This window comes from Rissa tridactyla, chromosome 3, assembly GCF_028500815.1.
Source record: "Rissa tridactyla isolate bRisTri1 chromosome 3, bRisTri1.patW.cur.20221130, whole genome shotgun sequence".
Lineage (NCBI taxonomy): Eukaryota > Metazoa > Chordata > Aves > Charadriiformes > Laridae > Rissa > Rissa tridactyla.
In genome coordinates this window covers 34,696,972-34,715,671 of record NC_071468.1, presented here as the reverse complement: position 1 = coordinate 34,715,671, position 18,700 = coordinate 34,696,972, and the positions used below count along the sequence as shown (strand labels likewise).

Genomic DNA, 18,700 nt, shown 5'->3' with positions numbered 1-18,700 from the left:
CTGGTTGTCTCCATTCCCACAGCACCTTCTGTTGCTGGTTCCCCAATGCGTCGCACGTGCTCCTCTGGCTTGGAGAGGGGGCAGGGAAGGGTGGTGAGCTGAACCACAGAAGGGATGTGGAGATAACCCTGCTGTCTCCGCCACTTTCAGCCTGGGGGAAATCTAAAACCCAGGGAAGAAGTTTTTTAACACCCTCCCAAGCCAGGAGATGGGGCAGGATCTTTTTATCCTCTTTGCGGAAGAGGAAACCACGGCACGGTAAGGCAGCAAAATGTCAGGCATGACAGCAAAAGCAGGGATCCACCACCTGGTCTTCCAGCACCTGCCATGCTCTGTCTTCAGCCGCGATGCCAGACGCTCGGCAGGACGGCTCAGGACAGGAACGGAGCACCAGGCTGTGATCCCCCAGCACTGGAAAGGCTCTGCAAGTGGGGAAGCCCCCGCGGTCCGGCTCACCTTTTGCGGTGCGAGGGAGGGAGGAGGACCGGAGGGAGCGGGCGGGCTGGGGAAGCCCCTGCAGCCCTCACATGCCCGGGCACCCGGGGTAATGCTCAGTCTCCCCACTCAGCAGGGGGAGCGGGGGGGTTAGATCACATGAGACCTCAGGCGCCCACAGCAAGAACAAATGTTTATTAGAGTGAGCATTAACTCCTCTCACCCCACACTTATTCTGACGGCGTCTGGGGGTGCCAGAGGATGCTCCGTCCACCGTACAGCATGAAAAGGGGTCCTCTTTTGCTCCTTCCCTGGGTAAGCTGGAGACCCCCACAAGTCAGACCCATATCAAGGAAGGGAAATTCAGTCCTGCTGCAGGGCATGAATACTACAGGAAAAGCCTCCCGTGTGTAGTGTTCATAGCGACACCTTCTTTCCTCCGAGAAGGCAGCCTGAGGGCAACAAAACTTTTCCAATGAGGAAAGGGGGGGATGATAACGTCTCCCAAAGTGTCTCTGCTCCCGCTGAACTGAAGGCAGGCAAGGTCCCAGCGGGTAGCAGGGCAACAGCGCAGGGTGAGGCAGCAGCCCGACGGGCCAAAGGAGTCCAGCTGCTCATTCAGAGCACACCACGGGCTTCCCTGAGATCTTCAGATCATCAAAGGGCAGCAAGGCGAGGAGCTGCAAAGGCCAAGGGTGCAGAGATGTAAGGATCCAGGGTCGTGTCTCCACTCAGGGCTGGGGTAGGGGCCCAGAACTTCCCCCCCGGCCCCGCAGCCTCTCACCTCCCCACAGAAGTGCCAAGAAACCCTGGCTGGGCTTTCCCTAGGGCTTGAGGCAACAAGCAGTCACCCCATGCACCCCCAGAGCCAACGCCTGCACCCTATAGGGGAGGACAAGCAGAGCTAGAACCTCCTCCTAGGAGCTCCCCCCAAACCATACAACCCCACAGACTCACGTCATCGTTGCCATCGGCCAGGTCCTGGGCTGTCTCATCCTCCATGTTCCTCAGCAGGGTGTCAGCCCCGGAGTGCGAGAGGATGGCGGCGATGGCGGCATCCTTGCGGCCCACAGCCAGGTGGAGCGGGGTGCACCCATTGTACATCTGGGCATCCACGTACGCCCCGTTGCGCAGCAGGAACTGGACAGCCCTGCGGTTGTGGCACTCCACGGCCAGGTGCAATGGGGTCTTCCCGCTCGTACCCTCCTGCAACCCACAGACCACAGGGGCATGGGTGCGGGGTCCCCTCAGACGGGCCCTGCAGCACCCACCCGCACATCCTTGGTAGAGTGCAGTCCCCACCCGACTTCTGTCATGGCACCCAACAGCCCCGCAAGGACCTTTCCTCTCTTCTCCCTCAAAATTCAGTGCCTCCCAGCCCAACAGCAGTGCCTGCCCCGAGGCCGGTGCCCAAGGGAGCCACACACCGTGCCCAGCCTTACCCAGACATTGCACCTATGCCCAGCCTTACCCGAACATCGATGTTGGCACCACTCTCCAGCAGCAGAGACATCATCGGGATGTTCCCCTTCAAGGTGCTGATGTGCAGACAGGCCAAGCCTGGGATTGGAGAGACGGGAGAGAGAGCCACAGTCAGCCTGGACAACACTGAGGAATGCCATCCCTGGTGTTCCCGGATCCCTGCACACACAACGCATGGTCTCTGCCCCAACTGGGCGACCAGGCTTGCCCTTCAGGTCTCACCTTGCCAGTTCTGGAGCTGCAGGTCCTGTTGTTGCCCGTGGGGCTGTGCCGTGCCCTGCGGCGGGGCCGATGCCCGCAGCAGCTGCTGGGCGCACTGCAGGCGCTGCTGCTGGCAGGCCAGGTGCAGCGGGGTGTTGCCGTTGCGGTCCTGCAGCCCCGGGTTCACTCCCTTGTGGATCAGCGCCTGGATCACGCTGGGCTGCTCCAGGTACACGGCAAGGTGGAGCGGCGTCTAGAGAGGAGGTGGGGACAGAAATTAGGAAAGCCCGGGGGGGGGGGGGGGAATGCCCCAGAGGACACCAAGTGTGATGAACCACGCCAGCCTACAGGAGCCAGCCTGGTGGCACGGGCAGGCTGCTGCGCAGGAGCCTGTCCCTGTCCCGAGGTTAAGCATGGCTGACACTTGGGGGGTGCAAACGACTTGCTGCCCCACATCCACCTCAGCTCAAGGATCACTCATGGGGCCAGGTTATCTACCCTGCCACATCCAAGCTATGCCTGCTCCACCCTCCGCGTCTGTCTGCGACGTCCTGGGGCCTTGTAAAGGACCCCTTCACCCTCTTCAACCTCCGGTGCTGGGAGCTGTCACATCTCTCTCTCAGGGCATCTCCCACACCCTTCTTCCCCTCCCTGAAAAGGGGCTGCTCACACAGGACCTTCACCACGCTCTGAAGGAATTATGGGGGGGGAGTCCCGGGGAAAGGGCGGATGGATTGGGCATCTATCCAGGGAGCAGCCTGTGGCACCTCCCTTCCTCCCATCTTCCACCTATCACATCCACATACCTGGAAAAGATCATTTTGGATCTCCAGCACCTCTCTGGGCAGGTGAGCAATGCAGCAGAGTGCCACAGCTGGGACACAGTGGATAATGGCTAGGTGAACCAATCTACAGAGGGAATAAAGAGGACAGGGGAGGAAAAAAAAAAACAGAAAAGAGTCCTGAGTGCCATGCTGAGGAGCAGAGATCCTCCACTGCTGCATGGAGGAATAACCTTCCCGCCTCTTCTGCTTCCCTTCCCTTCCCACCAGCTCAAAGCTCCTCCATCCTGCCCTCTCCCCAAAGAAGCTCAGCAGCAGGACAAGGCAGGAACATGGTCTGAGGCTCCCCAGGGCAGTTCTTTGCCCTGATCCCCGCAGGGAATGGACTCTCCTGTCCCCGCCAAGCACTGCAGAGTCCTCCCTCGGACCTCACAGCATGCGTGGGGCTCGGACCCGGCACTGCCCAAAGACCAGCCTCCAACTGGGACGGGTCCAAAGAGCCTGGGAAGCATTTCACAGAGCCCGAGGGCTGGGTTTGGCGGCTGTGGATGGATGTCCGGGCTCTGGCAGCTGCCTGGGGAATTCCAGTTCCCCACTGCCGGCTGCACACCGCACTTCTGCTTTCCCCTCCATGAAGGCAGGCAGCCAAAGCCAGGCAGGAGCCCGGCACTGGTCCAAGATCACCTGCGCGGCACAGTGCCCGTGCCAGCTGGTCTGCTGGCCCTCACCAATTTCCTCTTCTCTCCGCCACATCCTTCCCTTTCGGCACTGCCGTGGCAGGGCTAGCATGCAGCCCACCGGCACAGAGGGACACCAGAGGTGTGGCCGTCAGAGCTCGGTGGCTAGCAGGGAGCCCACATCCTCAGGACTGTGGCCCCCACGGCCACGGGGTGGCCAAGCAGCCTGAAGTCCCCCAGCCCAAGGAGAGGTTTTATTTCCAGCTAGGTCAGAGCGCGATGCAGGCAAAGCCGAGAGGGAATTTCCAATCCCCTCCACTGACCTGCTGTGCTCCTGTGGAGAGGGACTGGCCACTTGCCACAGGGCGGCCCCCTTCGGCCACGGCAGGCAGCAGCGAGGAACGGGCAGCAGCTTGTGCTCTGCAGAGCATGGCAGGCATGAGCTGAACCTCCTGCTACCTCCTCGCTGCTGCGCTGGGGCCCCTGGGTGGCTTTTATCTTTGGCAGCGATCAGCTCTGAACCAAAGGCCGGGTTCTAAGCGAGCTCCTGCCACCCATGCTGCTTGGCAGAGGTGGGCAGGGACAAGGGACGGAGGGCGAGAGCTGTGCCAGCCTTGAAAAGAAAACCCGCTTGCCAGACAGCCCAGCTTTGGGATGGCACCTGCAATATAGGGGATGGAGAGCATCCCTCCACAGGCGAGATGGCAAGACCTGGCCTTAAAGTCTTCCAGCAAAGCAGCGGGGCTGGGGCTGTCTTCTCACCAGCTGCAGCAGGGACATTTGCGGACAGAGGCCAGTCCCCAAAATGTCCTTTATCCACCTCCTCCCAAGCGCTGCCTGAGGGTTAAGCCAGCACCTTGGACCCTGGCCAACCTCAGCTGAGCCCCATCTTTGGTGGGAAAAGAAAGCCAGTTCCTCTTCACCCTGCTGCCAGGAGAGAGGCTGACAGGAGAGGTTGCATCCCCGGGGAAGCCCCGGGTCACGGCAGGGAATTCCCCGCTGGAAGGAGAGGCCACCCACATTTGCCTACACACCGCCATGGGGTGCCCCCTCGCCGCCGGTGCTCCCCGGGGCAGGGGAGGGGGCTGTGAGCTGGGGCTGAGCAGCCCTACGGGCAGAGTCTGGCGGCTCTCAGTGGACCACAGCGCAAGGGCACAGCCAAGGTGCCCAGGCCAGGCTAGCTGGGGGCAGGAGCAAGGGGCAGAGCTGGAGGACCTGCTGCAAGAATACCCCTTGCCTCAGCACACTCTTGCTGGCCCTGGCCTGGGTATGATCCTGGCAGGGAGATTCCCTGCTGTGTTTTGCATCAGGCCCACGGTCCCAGCAGTGGCACCTGCACTGAGGTGTCCTTTGCCCGCTTGCAGGGACAGCCCCTGTTTCTCCAAACCCACTCCCAGGCACCACGTGCAGCAGGAGGCTGAGGGATCTGCCTTTTTCAGGTACTGCAGAGATAAGACTGCTCAGATAGGGGACTTTCCAAGGCAATACGGCTTGAACTTTAAACCTCTGCAGCTTTCACTTTCCAGAGCCACGCCAGGCTCCCGGGGGAGAGAGCAGCACTCAGGGTCGTGTCCCACAGCAGCCAGCCCCCACGCCCCCAGGAATCCCCCCGGCCCCTCTGCCACAACCCACACCATGCCGCACTGTCATGTGGGGACAAGTGGGGCAGTCACCCAGGGGAGGTGGAAACCCCAGGCAGCCCTCTGCCACCTCGCTCTTCCTGGCTTGGGTGGCTTTGCAGCTCAATGAGGCGATGGAGGCGCTCGAGGCTCAGCTGATGCCAAGCAAGTTTGGGCATCTATGCCATGGAGGTGATGGGGGTGACCATCCCCACCCGGCCACAGCTCAGGCTTTCACCTTGAAGCTGGGACGTGCCTGCTTTGAAGGATTACTTCCCCCACGCCTCCCTCTTCCTTCTCCACCCGGGCGCAGCCTCCTCCTGCGCTTTCATTTCTGCATTCGTTCCCCGCTTTCCTCATTGCCAGCCCTCAGCTTCCTGAAACGCCTGCGAGAGCTGTGAGCTGCTCAGGGGAATCGCGGCCAAGCCACCAGGCTGGGGTGAGCCCACCAAGAGCACGTGTGCACCGAGGCACTCTGTGCCACGGGGGGCGATGCCAACCAGGGATCGGGACTGTCTCCTGCTAACGCAGGGAACCTCTTGCGCCCAGGAGAGCTGAGGTGCAGGCATCGTGCCAATCTCCACTTTCCTCCGGCCAAGGCCACGAGCACACCTCTCTCTGCCATGGCAGCTGCAAGGTCCAGATGCTGACAGGCTCATTCATGCTGGCATCCAGCAGCCACAGCTGACGCCCACAGCCACGGCACGGTGATGGAGAGATACACGCTCGCTGCCAGACACCCCTCGTCACCCAGCCACGGCCCCCTACCTCTGCCTGACACAGTGGGGGGGCAGTGTGTGTGCCCAGGGGGGCTTTTGGAAAGGGTAACAGGGAGTTTTGGAATGGGCAAGGGAAGGAGGAGCTGTGGGCAGGGGAAACGCTGCCAGCCTGGGAGTACAGACTGCTGGGCTCGTTCTCAGCTTTTCCACTTGCTCACCAGCTCCATCCTGGCACAAGGGGACTCGTTAGTGCTCTGAAATCACAAAGGTCCCACAGGCACAGGGCATTCCTGGCACAAGGTGATCTACCCATCATCAGAGCAGTAACGATCCCGGAGCAGAGGGGTCAGGGCCGTCTCGGGGGATGTCCCCCAGCCTGAACACTCAGCACTGCCATGCCCAAGGTGGTCCAAGTTTAGGCACAGAAGAACACCCATTTCCACAGTGCTGTCCATCTCCCAGGCTTCTGTGTGACTTCAAGCACCTGGTAGGAAAAACGTCCGTGTCTGAGGATGCCTGCAACTGGGGGCAAGGAGTAAGGGTAAGGGTGACACCCAGCTCTGACACACAAGTAGAACTGATGAAGCCCCACCAGCTCTCTGGCTACCCTCCTCCCTCCCTCTAGAAAAGGGGCTGACCGTGCAGATCCCCCTCATCCGTGCAGCAAGACACTTTGTCCTCAAAGCAGCTTCTGCCTTCACTATCTCACCCCAGAAGCACCCAGGACAAGGGACTCAGCATTCAGTAGAATTTGCTTTGACAAATTTTTCTCCTTCTCTAGATAAGGTCACTGTCTGCAGTGGGAACAGTTTGCTCCTGGCTCCTTATTTTGGCTGAGCGGAGCAGTAGGAAATCATGCAAACAATTCACACAAGAGAAACTTGTTCAGGGGAGGAAATGGCCCCAGCAGCAAGAGAGAGAGCAGAGCGAGGCTAGGAGGAAAACAGCAGGGGAATTCCACGCTTACCCTGCTCTCCTGTTCCAGCCCCGTAACCTGCTAACCGCTTCCTCAGCCATCAGCATGAACCTCTGCCAGCAGGCTCAGCAAGCGCAGCTCCGTCCTGCCCTGCAGCCCTCCGCCAGCCCAGCCCAGCTCCCTTCCTCCCCACATACTAATGCGAAGCTGCCTGGCTCCATAAAACTGTGCCAGCTACCCTCTGGCAGCTCCAGGGGAGCAGCAGATCCCAGCCGGCTGTAGGCTGATCCCCCACGTCCTCTGCTCTTGCCCTGGGCCTCCTGTTCTGCAGGTTTCTTCTCCCCTTCCCTGGGCAAAGCCCCTCCAGCCATTGGCTTCATCCCCCCTGATCTGGTCCATGTGCTGTTGGATGAGGGGTGCTGGGGGCCGACTGGCAGGGGAGGCATTGCGAGAGGGCTGTGGGCACCTCGTTTTTCAGTGAGATAGGGGAGGAGGAGGTGGGGAGATGAAGGTGGCCCCATTCACCCACGCACTGCACCCCTGGCCTTGCATCCTCTAGACTCTGCACCCACCCACATGTTTGAGCATTTCGCTCCGTTTCTGAGTGGGCGGGTGGGTCCTGGATTGCAGAAACCCCGAACACCAGATGCACGCAGACTGGCCCCTGCAAGACGAGGGGTCTGTCCTGCACTACCATCACTGCAGGGATGAGCCAAGCCAGAAAGCAGGTCAGCCTGTGCCAGGAGGATTTCCAGGCTGGTTTCACAGACATGGGCCGAGAAGGGAAACGAATGATTGCAATAAAAGCAGTAAACATCCTGAAAGGTCCACTGGCCGTGGCAACTCTATTTCAAATGAAGCAAATTCCCATTCTTGCCCATCAGGAGGAAAATACGCTCTACGGTTTCCGTGCACACAGAGATATCTTTGGGTCAGAACAGCCTCTTGCAAGAGGACAGTGCCTGGACTTCGCCAGAGCCTGCACAACACACTCTAACAATCATTTACAGCCCTGTGCACATACCCTCGCTGCCTCAGGATTTTCTTCTAATGAGGCACCAGCCGTGGGTCTAGGAGGCCTCAGGGCACCCCTTCAGCCCTGCATCTGCCCCAGTCAGAGGGGCTTCCCGTCTCCGGGACGCAGAGAGCATCCCACGCAGCTTACTGAGAGGCACCCAGTAACCACTCTCACAGCTCAGAACCCACAGCCTCTCTTCCTACACAGTCACGTCTGACTCCTCTTTTATCCACATTGTATTAAAAAAAAAAAAAAACCAAACCAACAGAAATCAAAACTTTCTTTGTTAATTTAGCTGAGCTCAACCCTTTCCCAGCAGTAGCCAAGCCTGCCCACAGAGTGCAAGGATCTGAAGCCCTCCCCACCTCCAGTGATCTGTTACAGCCTGGCATCAGGCTTCTCCACCCCAGGACACGGAAATTTCCAGCCATTCTTTCCCTTCCTTTGTGCTGAAGTTCCCTGTGCCTCTCCCCAGCTCCAAGGCAAACGTATGCAGGTGGAAAGTCTGAAGAAACTTCCTCCAGGCCAGGCTGAAGTCATCCAAAGGGGGAGGGGGCGGGGGGAAATCTCTTCTTGCCTGCATGGTCTCAGAGGGCTGCCAGGACTTACCCACCTTACACCAAGGCTGTATGTGTGTGACCCCTATGGCGGCCAGCAACTTTTGAGGCATCCGAAAGGAGCCTGTGCAGAGCTGCCCGCCCTCGCTTGGAGGGGCACCAAGCCCTCCCCTGCTCACCAAACTCCTGAGCACGCCTAGAGGAAGGGATGAGTCCAGGCACCGGATGCTGGACACAGCAGGTTCCCTACTCCCTCCGGCCAGCCTCACATTAAGGCTCATTTTCTTCTCTGCCCCACAATGGCGGTGTACTAGGGAGCAACGCAGGATGGATTCAAACTCCCCTGGCAATCAGGCAAGGAGCTTTCCAAAGCCCCCCCTGGAAAAACCAAGGGCATCCCTGCTTCCTGTTAACTATGGCCATTCTGCTGCTGGGCAGCCAGCAACAGCCCAGCCCAGCCGAGCGGGGGGCTCCCAGCTTGACCAGCAAGCACGTGCGCTCTCTGCACACTTTTAGTCTTTAATCCTTCTCCTAAAACTGTGTCTCTCCAGTCCCCTGCTCCTTTTTTCTTCTTTCACAGCGGTCTTTCCCTTGATGTCACACACCGAGCATTCCCCCAGGCACACATGCTGGGATGCAGGGGTATGCACGCTGAGCAAGCAGGAACACTGGACGGCAGGCAGCCTGGAATGGGAACATCCCCCCTGGAAGGGGGACAACCTCCATTCCCCTGCACAGGGAAGATCTTGGGCACAGGGCTACACGAGATGGGGGGAGGGGGTTACAACTGGCAAACACCGGTGAATGGTTCTAAGTGGCCCTTGGCCTCGCAAGATGAGCCTTCACGCTCAGTGCCTACCCACGCGGGCAAGGGCTCAGCGGGGAAGGCCCCTTGGTTACCATCACACGGAGAAGAGCTCAGAACATCAGTTCCCGTGGGGCCCCAATTTTACTCAACTAACTGTCCCCAAGCCCTTGTTAAGGCATCTCAGCCCACGAATCACTGGCACGTGATTTCTTATCATCAGACGGGACAGCACTTGTCTCTGGTGGAAGGAGGAAGTCAGGCTTCCTCTGCTCCCCTCCCTCCCCAAAACACGCACCCAACCAAAACCACTCGGTCCCATTTTCCATCTGAAGGAGGCCGAAACCTCCCTCCCGTGATTGAGCTGGGTACCCCCGACCTTCACCCCCGCATCCGGAGCCCCTGTGCAGAAGATGGCCACCCTCCTGTGGAGGCGCAGCCCCCAGCCTTCCGCAGCACGGCACAGCCAGAGGGCCCTAAGCAAGACCCTATGCACTCGACCCAGCTGCCCATCACTGTGGCATCAGGTACCGACGGCATAAACAAGCGCGTGGCCCACGGACCAGCACGGGCAGAAAGGGAAGCATGTGTTCAAGTGTTTTCAGACAGAATATATAGAGAATAGAGAGAGGAAGCTCAGCCTAATTTCCCACCCTGATGAATCAACTCTGCCTCTCCAGAGCTGGCAGAGGCTGCCTTAAGCCCAAGCAAATGGGGAGGTTTTCCCTTGTGCTGGAACACAACAGGTGATCCCATCCCACCCTGAAGGAGCTGGTCCCATCCCACCCCTTTCCCAGGATGCTGGACTAACGCATCTGCCTGGCGAGGCCAGAAGGAGGGGGTTTCCTCAGTAAATCCTAACAAAGGTTAGGCTTGTCCGGGGGCCGGGGCACAGCGATAAAGCTGCCTGCAGCCTGCTCTGAGCCAGCCATGCCTGCAGCTGGAAAGCCCCTCTCTACGCTTCCACACAGAGCAGTCCCATCGGGACTCAATTCAGCAGAAAAGGAGTTGGTTTACATGGAAGAGTCGGATGCTTGGAGGAGACCACTTGGTTCACAAGGAAAAGACGGATGCTTGGAGGAGACTGCTTGAGCGCCCAGGGCTTGCTCTCTACCCTGCCGCAGAATAAGCAGGATATGTACCACTGCCCCAAGTGCATCCACCATCTGCCTGTTCCTCGTCCTTGACCTCTCCTGCCGCGCCAGCTTTGCCGCTCTCCCTCTCAAGGACTGATGTGCTGTAGCCCCGTTACTGCAGCTCTGACTTCCCCGAGGCAGAGGGACCGCCAGTGGCATGGGGGCAGCATGGGGGGGGTGAGGTTTTTGCAAACGATTCATGGAAGACGGCACCCACACATTTCACTGTCCATCACACCCACATCTCCCCTGTTGGCCAATTTCCTTCCTCCAAAAGCGGGACCCCTTCTAATTCTGAGCACGGGAAGAGCCAGTTTTAGCCCCGTTGCTTCACCCTGTCTGGGCTAACGCTCCTCTCCCGCAGAGGCAGGCAAGCAGGTATCCAGGGAAGATCCTGCAGACACTCCAACCGCCCAAGCACATGCTCCGAGCCTCTGCCTCCACCTTGTACGCTTCCCCCCGGCCCAAGCGTCAGCTGACCAACACAGCCCCCCTGGCAGGGACACCTCGAGGTGGCACGGGTGGGCGAGCCCAGGGGAGCCATGGATGGGCAACCAAGACTTCCGCCATCTCCCTTTATGTAAGCCCGGTGCTCCTCTCCACTCGGTACCAGCCAGGGCGGCCGGGGAAACAGGAACTACTCGGCTAAAACCCCTGAGCTTTCTGTATTTTCAGAATTACAATTACAGGAAAGCGTTGTTGCCCAAGTCTTCTGAAATATAATGATAGTATGATTTTAATTCTCAGCCTGGAGATGTTTTGTGGCAGACATTCAAGCAAGGCACACAAGGAAATGTGCTGCTGACAGACATGAAAAGAAGTTGATGGGTTTGTCTGGCTGGATGAAAGGGATGAAGCCTCTGGCCATCTGATCCCTTTTCTCTGGGGACCTTGTGTCACTGGATGAGCAAATGCTCCTTAGACTTTAACATTACTATCAGCCCCGACTTGTTTTTGCATACAAAACCGGTGGCAGTTCAATGAGTCGCTGGGCACTCTTGCAGTCTGCATTTGTATCGACCGGAGCGGTGCATGTTCAGCATTTCTAAATATAAATGCCGCCTACCTCTGCCGCAGGGTCAGGAGGAGAGACAGGAATAGCAGAGGCAGAAATCCACAGCCTCCCCGCTTTCACCACAAGAATAGCGTGGGTTTTTTTCCCCCCACAGTGCTGGGAGCAGATCCCAGGAAAGCAGCTCCTGCATGGACACGACCAGCCCAGAGCTGTACGAGCTGCACCGCCAGCAGACTTTTTGCTCCCTCCCTCTTTACAGATTTCCTGTTCTGAATTGCACTGCGAGCGAGAGAAAACAGAAGAGCGACTGCAACCATTTGGAGAGCTCTCCGAGAGCTTCTTGTGCCTACAGTAACCAAGGCACCACCGATTAATGTTCCCCTAGTTAATGAGATGCTTGTGTTAGGCTCTGGCCAAGCAAGTCTGACAAGCGAAGGGCTCAGCCACCTTACAAAAACAGCCCCAAGCTGCAAAAGCATCTCCAAGCAGCTGCATCTACCAGACTCCCTAAAGAGCAGCAAGCAGGGAGCCCTGGGCACACCACGACGGGCTAGCCCGGGGGGCTTTTCTGAGGCATTACTTCCACAGCTCTGCTTAAAAGAGCCCTGGCTCTCTCTCTGTGGGCACCTCGGCTCTAGTGTTACAGCTGGGAAAGGCAGTGAAGCTCCTCCATGCCAAGGAGCCCCAGAGCCAGCCTGTAGATAGGCCAGGACTAGAAAGTAGTATCCAGGTGCCCGGCTGGAGCGCGTGGGAGGCTGGGTTTAGTCTAACCTTGCTTGCTGCGAGACTTCCAACCAATCCTCGGGGCAGATCCCACAAGTGAGCATTAATGAACTAATTAGCAGAGGCACAGGCTCCTTCCTAACCAGGAAGTAAACACTGGGGCTGGCTCCCAGCTCATCTTCAGCCTCAGAACCAGATGTGCTCTGCCAGGCGAGGACAGAGCCTCCTTGCTGCTCCCACGACTGAAGATACGTGCTCGCTCGTCTTAGTGCTTCTCAGTTTCTCTTCCTCTTGCACCATTACTCAGTATTAAGCTCCAGTCTGGGTTCGGGGCAAAGCTTTGCCCTCCTCAGCTGCGAGCACGCTTCGCTCATGCTCCGTGTGTGCACTTGTGATGAAAACCTTCCGTTGAGGGAATGTACTACAGGAAAGAGCTGTGATTAGCTAGAGGCAGTTACCAGAAGCCAAACCAAATACCTCAAGCGTGATGCCTCTGCCTTTAAGAGGGCATTACGGATGTGGGAAGCCCCCCCCCCCCCCCCAGTTAAGAGAAACACTTGTCTCCGTCAGAGGCTCACGAGGGCAGCCCCATAGTGGGGAGTGCGTCACAACTGTGCTGAAAGCCACGACTGTGCAGGCGGGTTGGCAAGGCAAGGCGATTTCCACCTGAGAACAAACAGTTCTTGGGTTGCTTGGTCTGTGGCCCTGACACAGCCATCTCAAGGTCTTGCCCTGCATAGCCAATCTCGTTTCTGGTCTTGCTTACACACCACCTCACGCAGCCAAGCCTTCCCCATCGGGGAGGAAACGTTGCATTCTCTGGGGAAGAGGCAGCTGGAGGGGCTTGATTAGCTCCCACACCACCTTCTAGTTGCTAGCAGTCCCATAGCAAGTGGAAGCTGGCTTCCAATGGCAGGTCCGTCCTGTGCCACGTTGCCCTGAGTGCCTCTCCCTGCTCACTGTGCTGGACCCAGCTCGGATGCCCCTCTGGTCACCCACCCAAACCCACGCCAGGCTGCTGAGCATCTGCGTGCAACGCAATCTGGGAGACTCTCAGGACAGGGACTCGGGGAGTCCTTCCCAGCCCGGCTGAACGGGTGCTCCTCGGGCGAGGGCTGGGGACCACTGCAGATAAAGCTCGGCTTATCTCTAGGCACCGGCTCCCCGCCACCGGCCGGCTGCGAGGGGCCAAGCCTGGGGCTGGGGGGGTGTGTGTCCCGGCGCTGGCAAGCCTCCCCCGAGCATGGAGGGAGGGCAGAGTCCGCTGTCACTTACGTGTCCCCGTCCTCCGAAACGTAGGTGAGCGCCTCCAGCTGCTGCCGGCTGAGCCCCTCGGGCGGCGGCGGCGGCTCCTCGGGCCGGCAGGCGGCCGGCAGCCCGGCCAGAGCCTCGGCAAGGGCGCCGGAGCCGTAGCTGGAGTCCAGCCGCTCCTCGGCGGCGGTCTCAGTGGCGAGGGTCTCGGCGGCGGCGGTCTCGGCGGCGGCGGTGGGGGGGATGTCGGCGGCGGCGGGAGTCTCCCTCCCGCCCGGCAGCGAGCGCAGCGACTCGATGCCCGAGTCGCACTGCCCATCCTCCCCTTCCCAGCCCGCCGCATCCTTGCGGCACTCGCCGCCCGCCGCCCGCGACATGGCTCAGCGACCGACGCCCGCCCGCCCCGGCCCCGGCCACCACCCCGACCCCGGCCCCGCCGCCGGGGGGCTCATGGCCGGAAAGCCAGCGAGCGGCGGCCGGCGCGAAGGCTAAGGCGCCGCGGCTCCTCCTCCTCCTCCTGCCCCTGCCCGCACTGACTCAGCCGCGCCCGGCCCCGCCTGCCCGGGATTCCCCCCGCCGCCGCCCCGGCACCCCCTAAACCGGGCGGGGGAGGGAGGAAGGAAGATTGCCTCTCCCCGCCCGCTTTGCCCGCGGGCGTCGCAGGAGCACTAGGAGGGAGAAAAGCCACCCGTGGGCACGGCAGGCGAGGTGGCCGCGCTGTGCTCTCGTGACGGGAGGTGCCGGTGCGTTCCCGGAGCTGCCTTCTCCCCTGCCCTGTTTGTTTGGGTTCTTTAAATAGCAGGCAGGTTTGTCAGGGGTGGGAGAGGGACCTCGTCAAACCAGGCGGTGCGTGGGTGAGGATGCTGCTGCTGCGAGCGCAGGTGCTGACTGAAGCCGCAGGCTCTGTGGGAAACGGTATGGTGGATGTCACTTACCGGTAGCCGAGATAGGTGAGAACGAGACGTTGAGCTTTTTCCCCTGTGCACGGTTTAACCCGTTTCACTCACTGAGACACCTTTCTTGTCTCTCTTGCCTGTACAGGCGAAGGGAAAGGCTAGGTGGCCACTACAGGGGGCTGTACAGCCACTTCCCGCCGCCTCTCTGTGTTGCAAACGGAAAGCCCAAAGCCCAGAGTGGCTGCCGGGGCTTACACAAGAGCAGCCGGGGCACAGAGATCAAAGCTGAAAAGAGAAACTCAAACGAAGGCCCAGTGAATGATTGACCAGGCTGCATTTCACTGTTCTCCTTCCAACATCAAAACTACCCAGTTATGTTCCTCATGGATCTGCATAGACTTCATCTAGTTACTTTCCAGTGACCCAAGCAGTGGACTTCCCTCAGCTCTGGATGCAGGTGATGCTTTAAAATCAGTTTCACTTGTTGCTTTCACTGCTTGATGTGCCTCTCTGCCTCCGCGGGGTGCCAGTCCTTCCAGTTCAGACCAGCAGGAGGGGAAGGGTCTCTTCCTGCCACACACCTGCACTGGAGCTCACCTGGGAAGAGCTTGGTGGTGGGTAGGGTTCACACAAACCACATGCAAGGCACCGATGAGTTCCCCCTCCTGTGCTGCAGCTGCCACTTTGGGTTTGCGTCACTCCCCCAGCACTGGCCACCAGGCCTTCAACCACAGCCTTGCTGCGAGTGAGTGACCCACAACAAGTGCCTCTGACTGGGTGGGAAGAAAGGTTTTGGGGTGTGAGGGCATCAGGAGGCAGGCAGGGGAAATCTCTGTTGGCGTCAATAACTTCCAGTCACAAGTTTTACTCCCACGCTTGGGATCTGTTTCAGTATCTCCTGTGGCGTCCCTGGCACTGCCTGGATACAAGACTACAACTGCTAAGGGGAAGGAGCTTTTCCCACATCTTATCAGCCTTGTCCAAAGCATGGGCCGTATATTCATGTCAGTCCCTCTCACACTCTGGTGGTGGCTCCATGTGCTTCTGCAGCTGATGTTCTTGACGCCCACACAGGTTTTCTATCCTTTCAGCTTTCTGTACCCAACTGCTACTAGGTTACCCATCAAATACCTTCCAAAATACCTTTGCCATTTTCTCAAGTAACATACTAGATGCTACTAGAGCATCATCATGGAATGAATTCTTATAGACATTTGCGTGTATGAAATCAGGTATTAGGAGAAATCCACGTTGGTCAAATCAGAGCAAACCTGTGTGGCGATGCACAAAGATTTCACTTTTCCGTGAACTAGTTGCTGCTTGGTTTTGCAGCAAGTGGCAGTCACCCCTCAATTATCTTGCAATGTCCTATTCCAGTTGTGGCATAAGTGTGGAGCTTGCTTCCAGGGCTAGCACAGGTCCAGGAGAGGTTCAGCCAAAGCACAGAGCCTGAGCTAATAAGCCCTGGACCGGCTCTGCAGGGAGGCAGCTGGAGCTCCACCACTTGGGCATCTACAGACCAGTCTACAGCAAGCTGTCTACACCTCTGGCTGCCAAGCAGCCCCTGGAGGTGGCCTTCCTCTGCTGATGATATGCACTTAGCTGGAGCTAGTGATCTCGCAGCTTCCCTGAGGGGAGGCTTGAACTTTCTTGAGCTGGCTAGTGCTCCCCCAGGGCTGCGTTGCAGTGGCCTGCTGCAGCTGAGCTGCGGGGACTGGCCACTCCCCATTAAAATCGGCTATGCCACCCAGGCACCCAGGTCCAGCCACTCCGCGCTCTGACCTCCCAACTACACCCACTCTTACCCAGCTCAGTCACCATCTCCTTGCCGTCTCTCTTCTGGCTGGATGTGCTTCTACTATCCTTTCGCACAACTTGACTGGAAAGTCTGCAGCCTGAACTTGGCCACTTTGCCTCGTTGCTTGCCTTCTGTCACTCATTCGGCAAGGCTTGGGCTCTGGTTCATGCTGTCTTCCTTGTCAGAAAGCTTTTCTGCCCGGCCATGTGGGTTTTGGACTTATGTTATTTTCAGAGGCTTTAAATACAGAGAGATATACATATGCATATGCACATGCACATATATAATATCTATATATAATGTATTGGCAGGTAGTGGTAGAGCGAGTAAAAACATTTAAATGTAATATGAGGCCAATCTTGATGTTCTGACTTGCTTTGGAGGATTTTAAAACTGCAACTCTAATTCTGGGCCCTCTCTGCTCTCCTTTAAGATGTCTAATTAAAAATGGTTAAAATTGCAGGTACAAAAACCAAAGAGATAGGGATCTATTCCCACTAGAGGTCAGTGTCAGCACACAGCACTCGAAAGCACCCAGTGCTACTCAAAATAACCTCTCCAGCAGGAAACTCGGCACAGAAAGTCTTTCCCACCACACTGCCCTGCCAGGAACATCGGGGCAGAACCCGGGCATGGGGAGGACTCCTCAGGAGACCTGTAACCCCTGGCAATGTCCCTAATAATGTCCTGTCCCCAGGTACAGCCCTCAGATTTCCTAAGTGAAACCCAGCTCTCTGCACCCAGCTTCTTGAAGCCAAGCTGTGCCCACCCCAGCTGCAGCCTGGGCCTGGCACCAGTGTCTTCTCCACAGTTCCTCGGGCTGTTAACTGGGTGGGATAAGTGAGATGAGGTCGAGAGAGGTGTAGAGAGGGTGTTTATGCCCACTCTGTGTTTGTTCTGAGGAAAAATAATGGTACTTCAGTTGCCAGCTGTGGTCCTCTGCCATGTTTAAGCAACATACGTAACCTGAAATTGTTGTAAGCAGCTATTGACACAGTAATTCACACCAGACAATGTGTCTGATGTTAGATTCCCCCCACACAGGCTCTCCATGACACAGCTTTAGTCCCACGCAAGCATCAGGCTGCCCTGTTCCCTGGGCGTGCAGCCCTTTTTCCCCATCCCCAGTAGCAGGAGTCCTGAGCCCAGCAGAAAGGTGCCAGACCCCCATCTGAGGAAGGTCCCACCCCATTTTCCACACCAGAGATGTCTCTGGGTGCCCTGAGCAGCAACCCAGACCTCTGCCTGGGACTCTAGCTCCAGCTCAGGGAGCTCAGCCCAGAAGCCACGTGCGCTGGGCTCTTGACTGTGAGCAGAAGCCCCAGGAGAGAGAGGAAAGCCACAGGAAAGATGACAGGCTCTCTCCTCTGGCTGCTGTTCCATGTATCTGACAGCAAATCAGCTCCGTGGTGCACCAAACTGGGTCACTTCACTTTCTGGCCTAACAGAGTAAAGCAGGAACATGTCTTTTAAAGATTCAATGCCCAGAAGGGAGGCCTAGCTTTACAATAGATCAGGGCAAAGCAGGTCCTCCTCAGGTACCCACTTTTTGGAGGTCACCAGCCCAGAAAACGCTGGCTGCCCTCTTGTGGTAAGTCTGGCTGAAATCACAGTGTCAGTTTGACTCTCTCCAAGGATGCTACTCTGGGCACCTTCCTGCTTTTGCACTAAGGGATTATTTCCAGTCTGAGTTCTCCTCCCTGCAGCCTGTGTTGGATGCCTCTTGTCCTTTCACTGTGCACTCCCGTAACCTTACGGGACCCATCACGCTAATACGGTGACACAGCCCAGAGCAGATCAGGTTTGTCTACGTGTGGTAGGTGGTCGGCAAGTTGATCTCCCTGAGAACCATCGTTCTCACTATTGCCCAGAGTCCCGTGGTGCACAGGGCAGTTTCTAGCTCCTTCTGTCATTCACAGCTGTGTGTCTGATGTGTAGGAGGTTGGACAAAGGGATCAATTGATTCTTTGAATGGGGATCACACCTAACTCACCTTGCTCTCGGCCGCAGCGTTCACTTCCAAAAGCAGAATGTGCACTGAAAACCCTTCAGCTTGCAAAGCAGATGGACAAAAACCCCAGATATTTCCACAAAATTTCATTCTAAATTAGATCGTCTTTGTGTAACTCCTGTGGGCTCAGTGGCTGCAATGCGCTCTGCTCACATCTGGGTAAATGCGTGGCTGATAAGACCCCGGTATGTATTTATTTATGTGTGTGTGTGTGTGTGCCGCTGTGTGTGCTCAGAGTTCTCCCAAAGGAGGCGGCAGATGTGGTTATGAATGAGGAGGGGGTGGCAGATGGTCTTGGAAAACTGATGATAAAACCGTGCTTAAATAGATGGTGAAACTGTGCCCTAGGTGAGAAATCTTGTCACCTGGGGCTCCCTTTATAGCTAGTGGAGGGACAGGCTCACTTCCAGGGAGCGGCTCTGGTCACCTCTGTCTGGCCACACCACAAGGAAGAGTGCTCCTCCCTTCCCACGGAATGGCTGTGTGGAGTGACGCAGTGCTCTGTCGCCAGGCTATCATTTATTCATGACTCTCTAAGCACAATGTATCCGGCAGGGGCTATCCAAGACAGAACAAAACCCTCTACTCACCCACCCATCCCTCAGCCCACCTTGCCAGGGAGCGCAGGGCGGATGCTGCCCATGCTGCATCCCGGCCTT

The 18,700-nt window shown here is 57.8% G+C and overlaps 1 protein-coding gene across 1 annotated transcript; it reads right to left on the bottom strand.

Annotated features, from left to right (window-relative positions):
- Positions 1-613: 613 nt before the first annotated feature.
- NFKBIE (NFKB inhibitor epsilon) lies at positions 614-13,743 on the bottom strand. The gene is made up of 6 exons (XM_054193872.1): positions 13,361-13,743; positions 2,925-3,027; positions 2,140-2,371; positions 1,907-1,995; positions 1,393-1,641; positions 614-1,115 (listed from the first exon to the last, which is right to left on the bottom strand). The coding sequence occupies exons 1-6, from the start codon at positions 13,711-13,713 to the stop codon at positions 1,050-1,052; spliced, it is 1,092 nt and encodes a 363-aa protein (XP_054049847.1). The 5' UTR covers positions 13,714-13,743; the 3' UTR covers positions 614-1,049.
- Positions 13,744-18,700: the final 4,957 nt, after the last annotated feature.

Excerpts from the sequence above, each read along its gene's own strand:
- NFKBIE (XM_054193872.1), bottom strand. The coding sequence starts at position 13,713 with ATGTCGCGGGCGGCGGGCGGCGAGTGCCGCAAGGATGCGGCGGGCTGG. Across the intron at positions 2,372-2,924 it reads TCCAAAATGATCTTTTCCAG|ACGCCGCTCCACCTTGCCGT; the intron begins GTATGTGGATGT and ends CCTCCTCTCTAG. Across the intron at positions 1,642-1,906 it reads GTGCCAACATCGATGTTCGG|GAGGGTACGAGCGGGAAGAC; the intron begins GTAAGGCTGGGC and ends TGTGGGTTGCAG.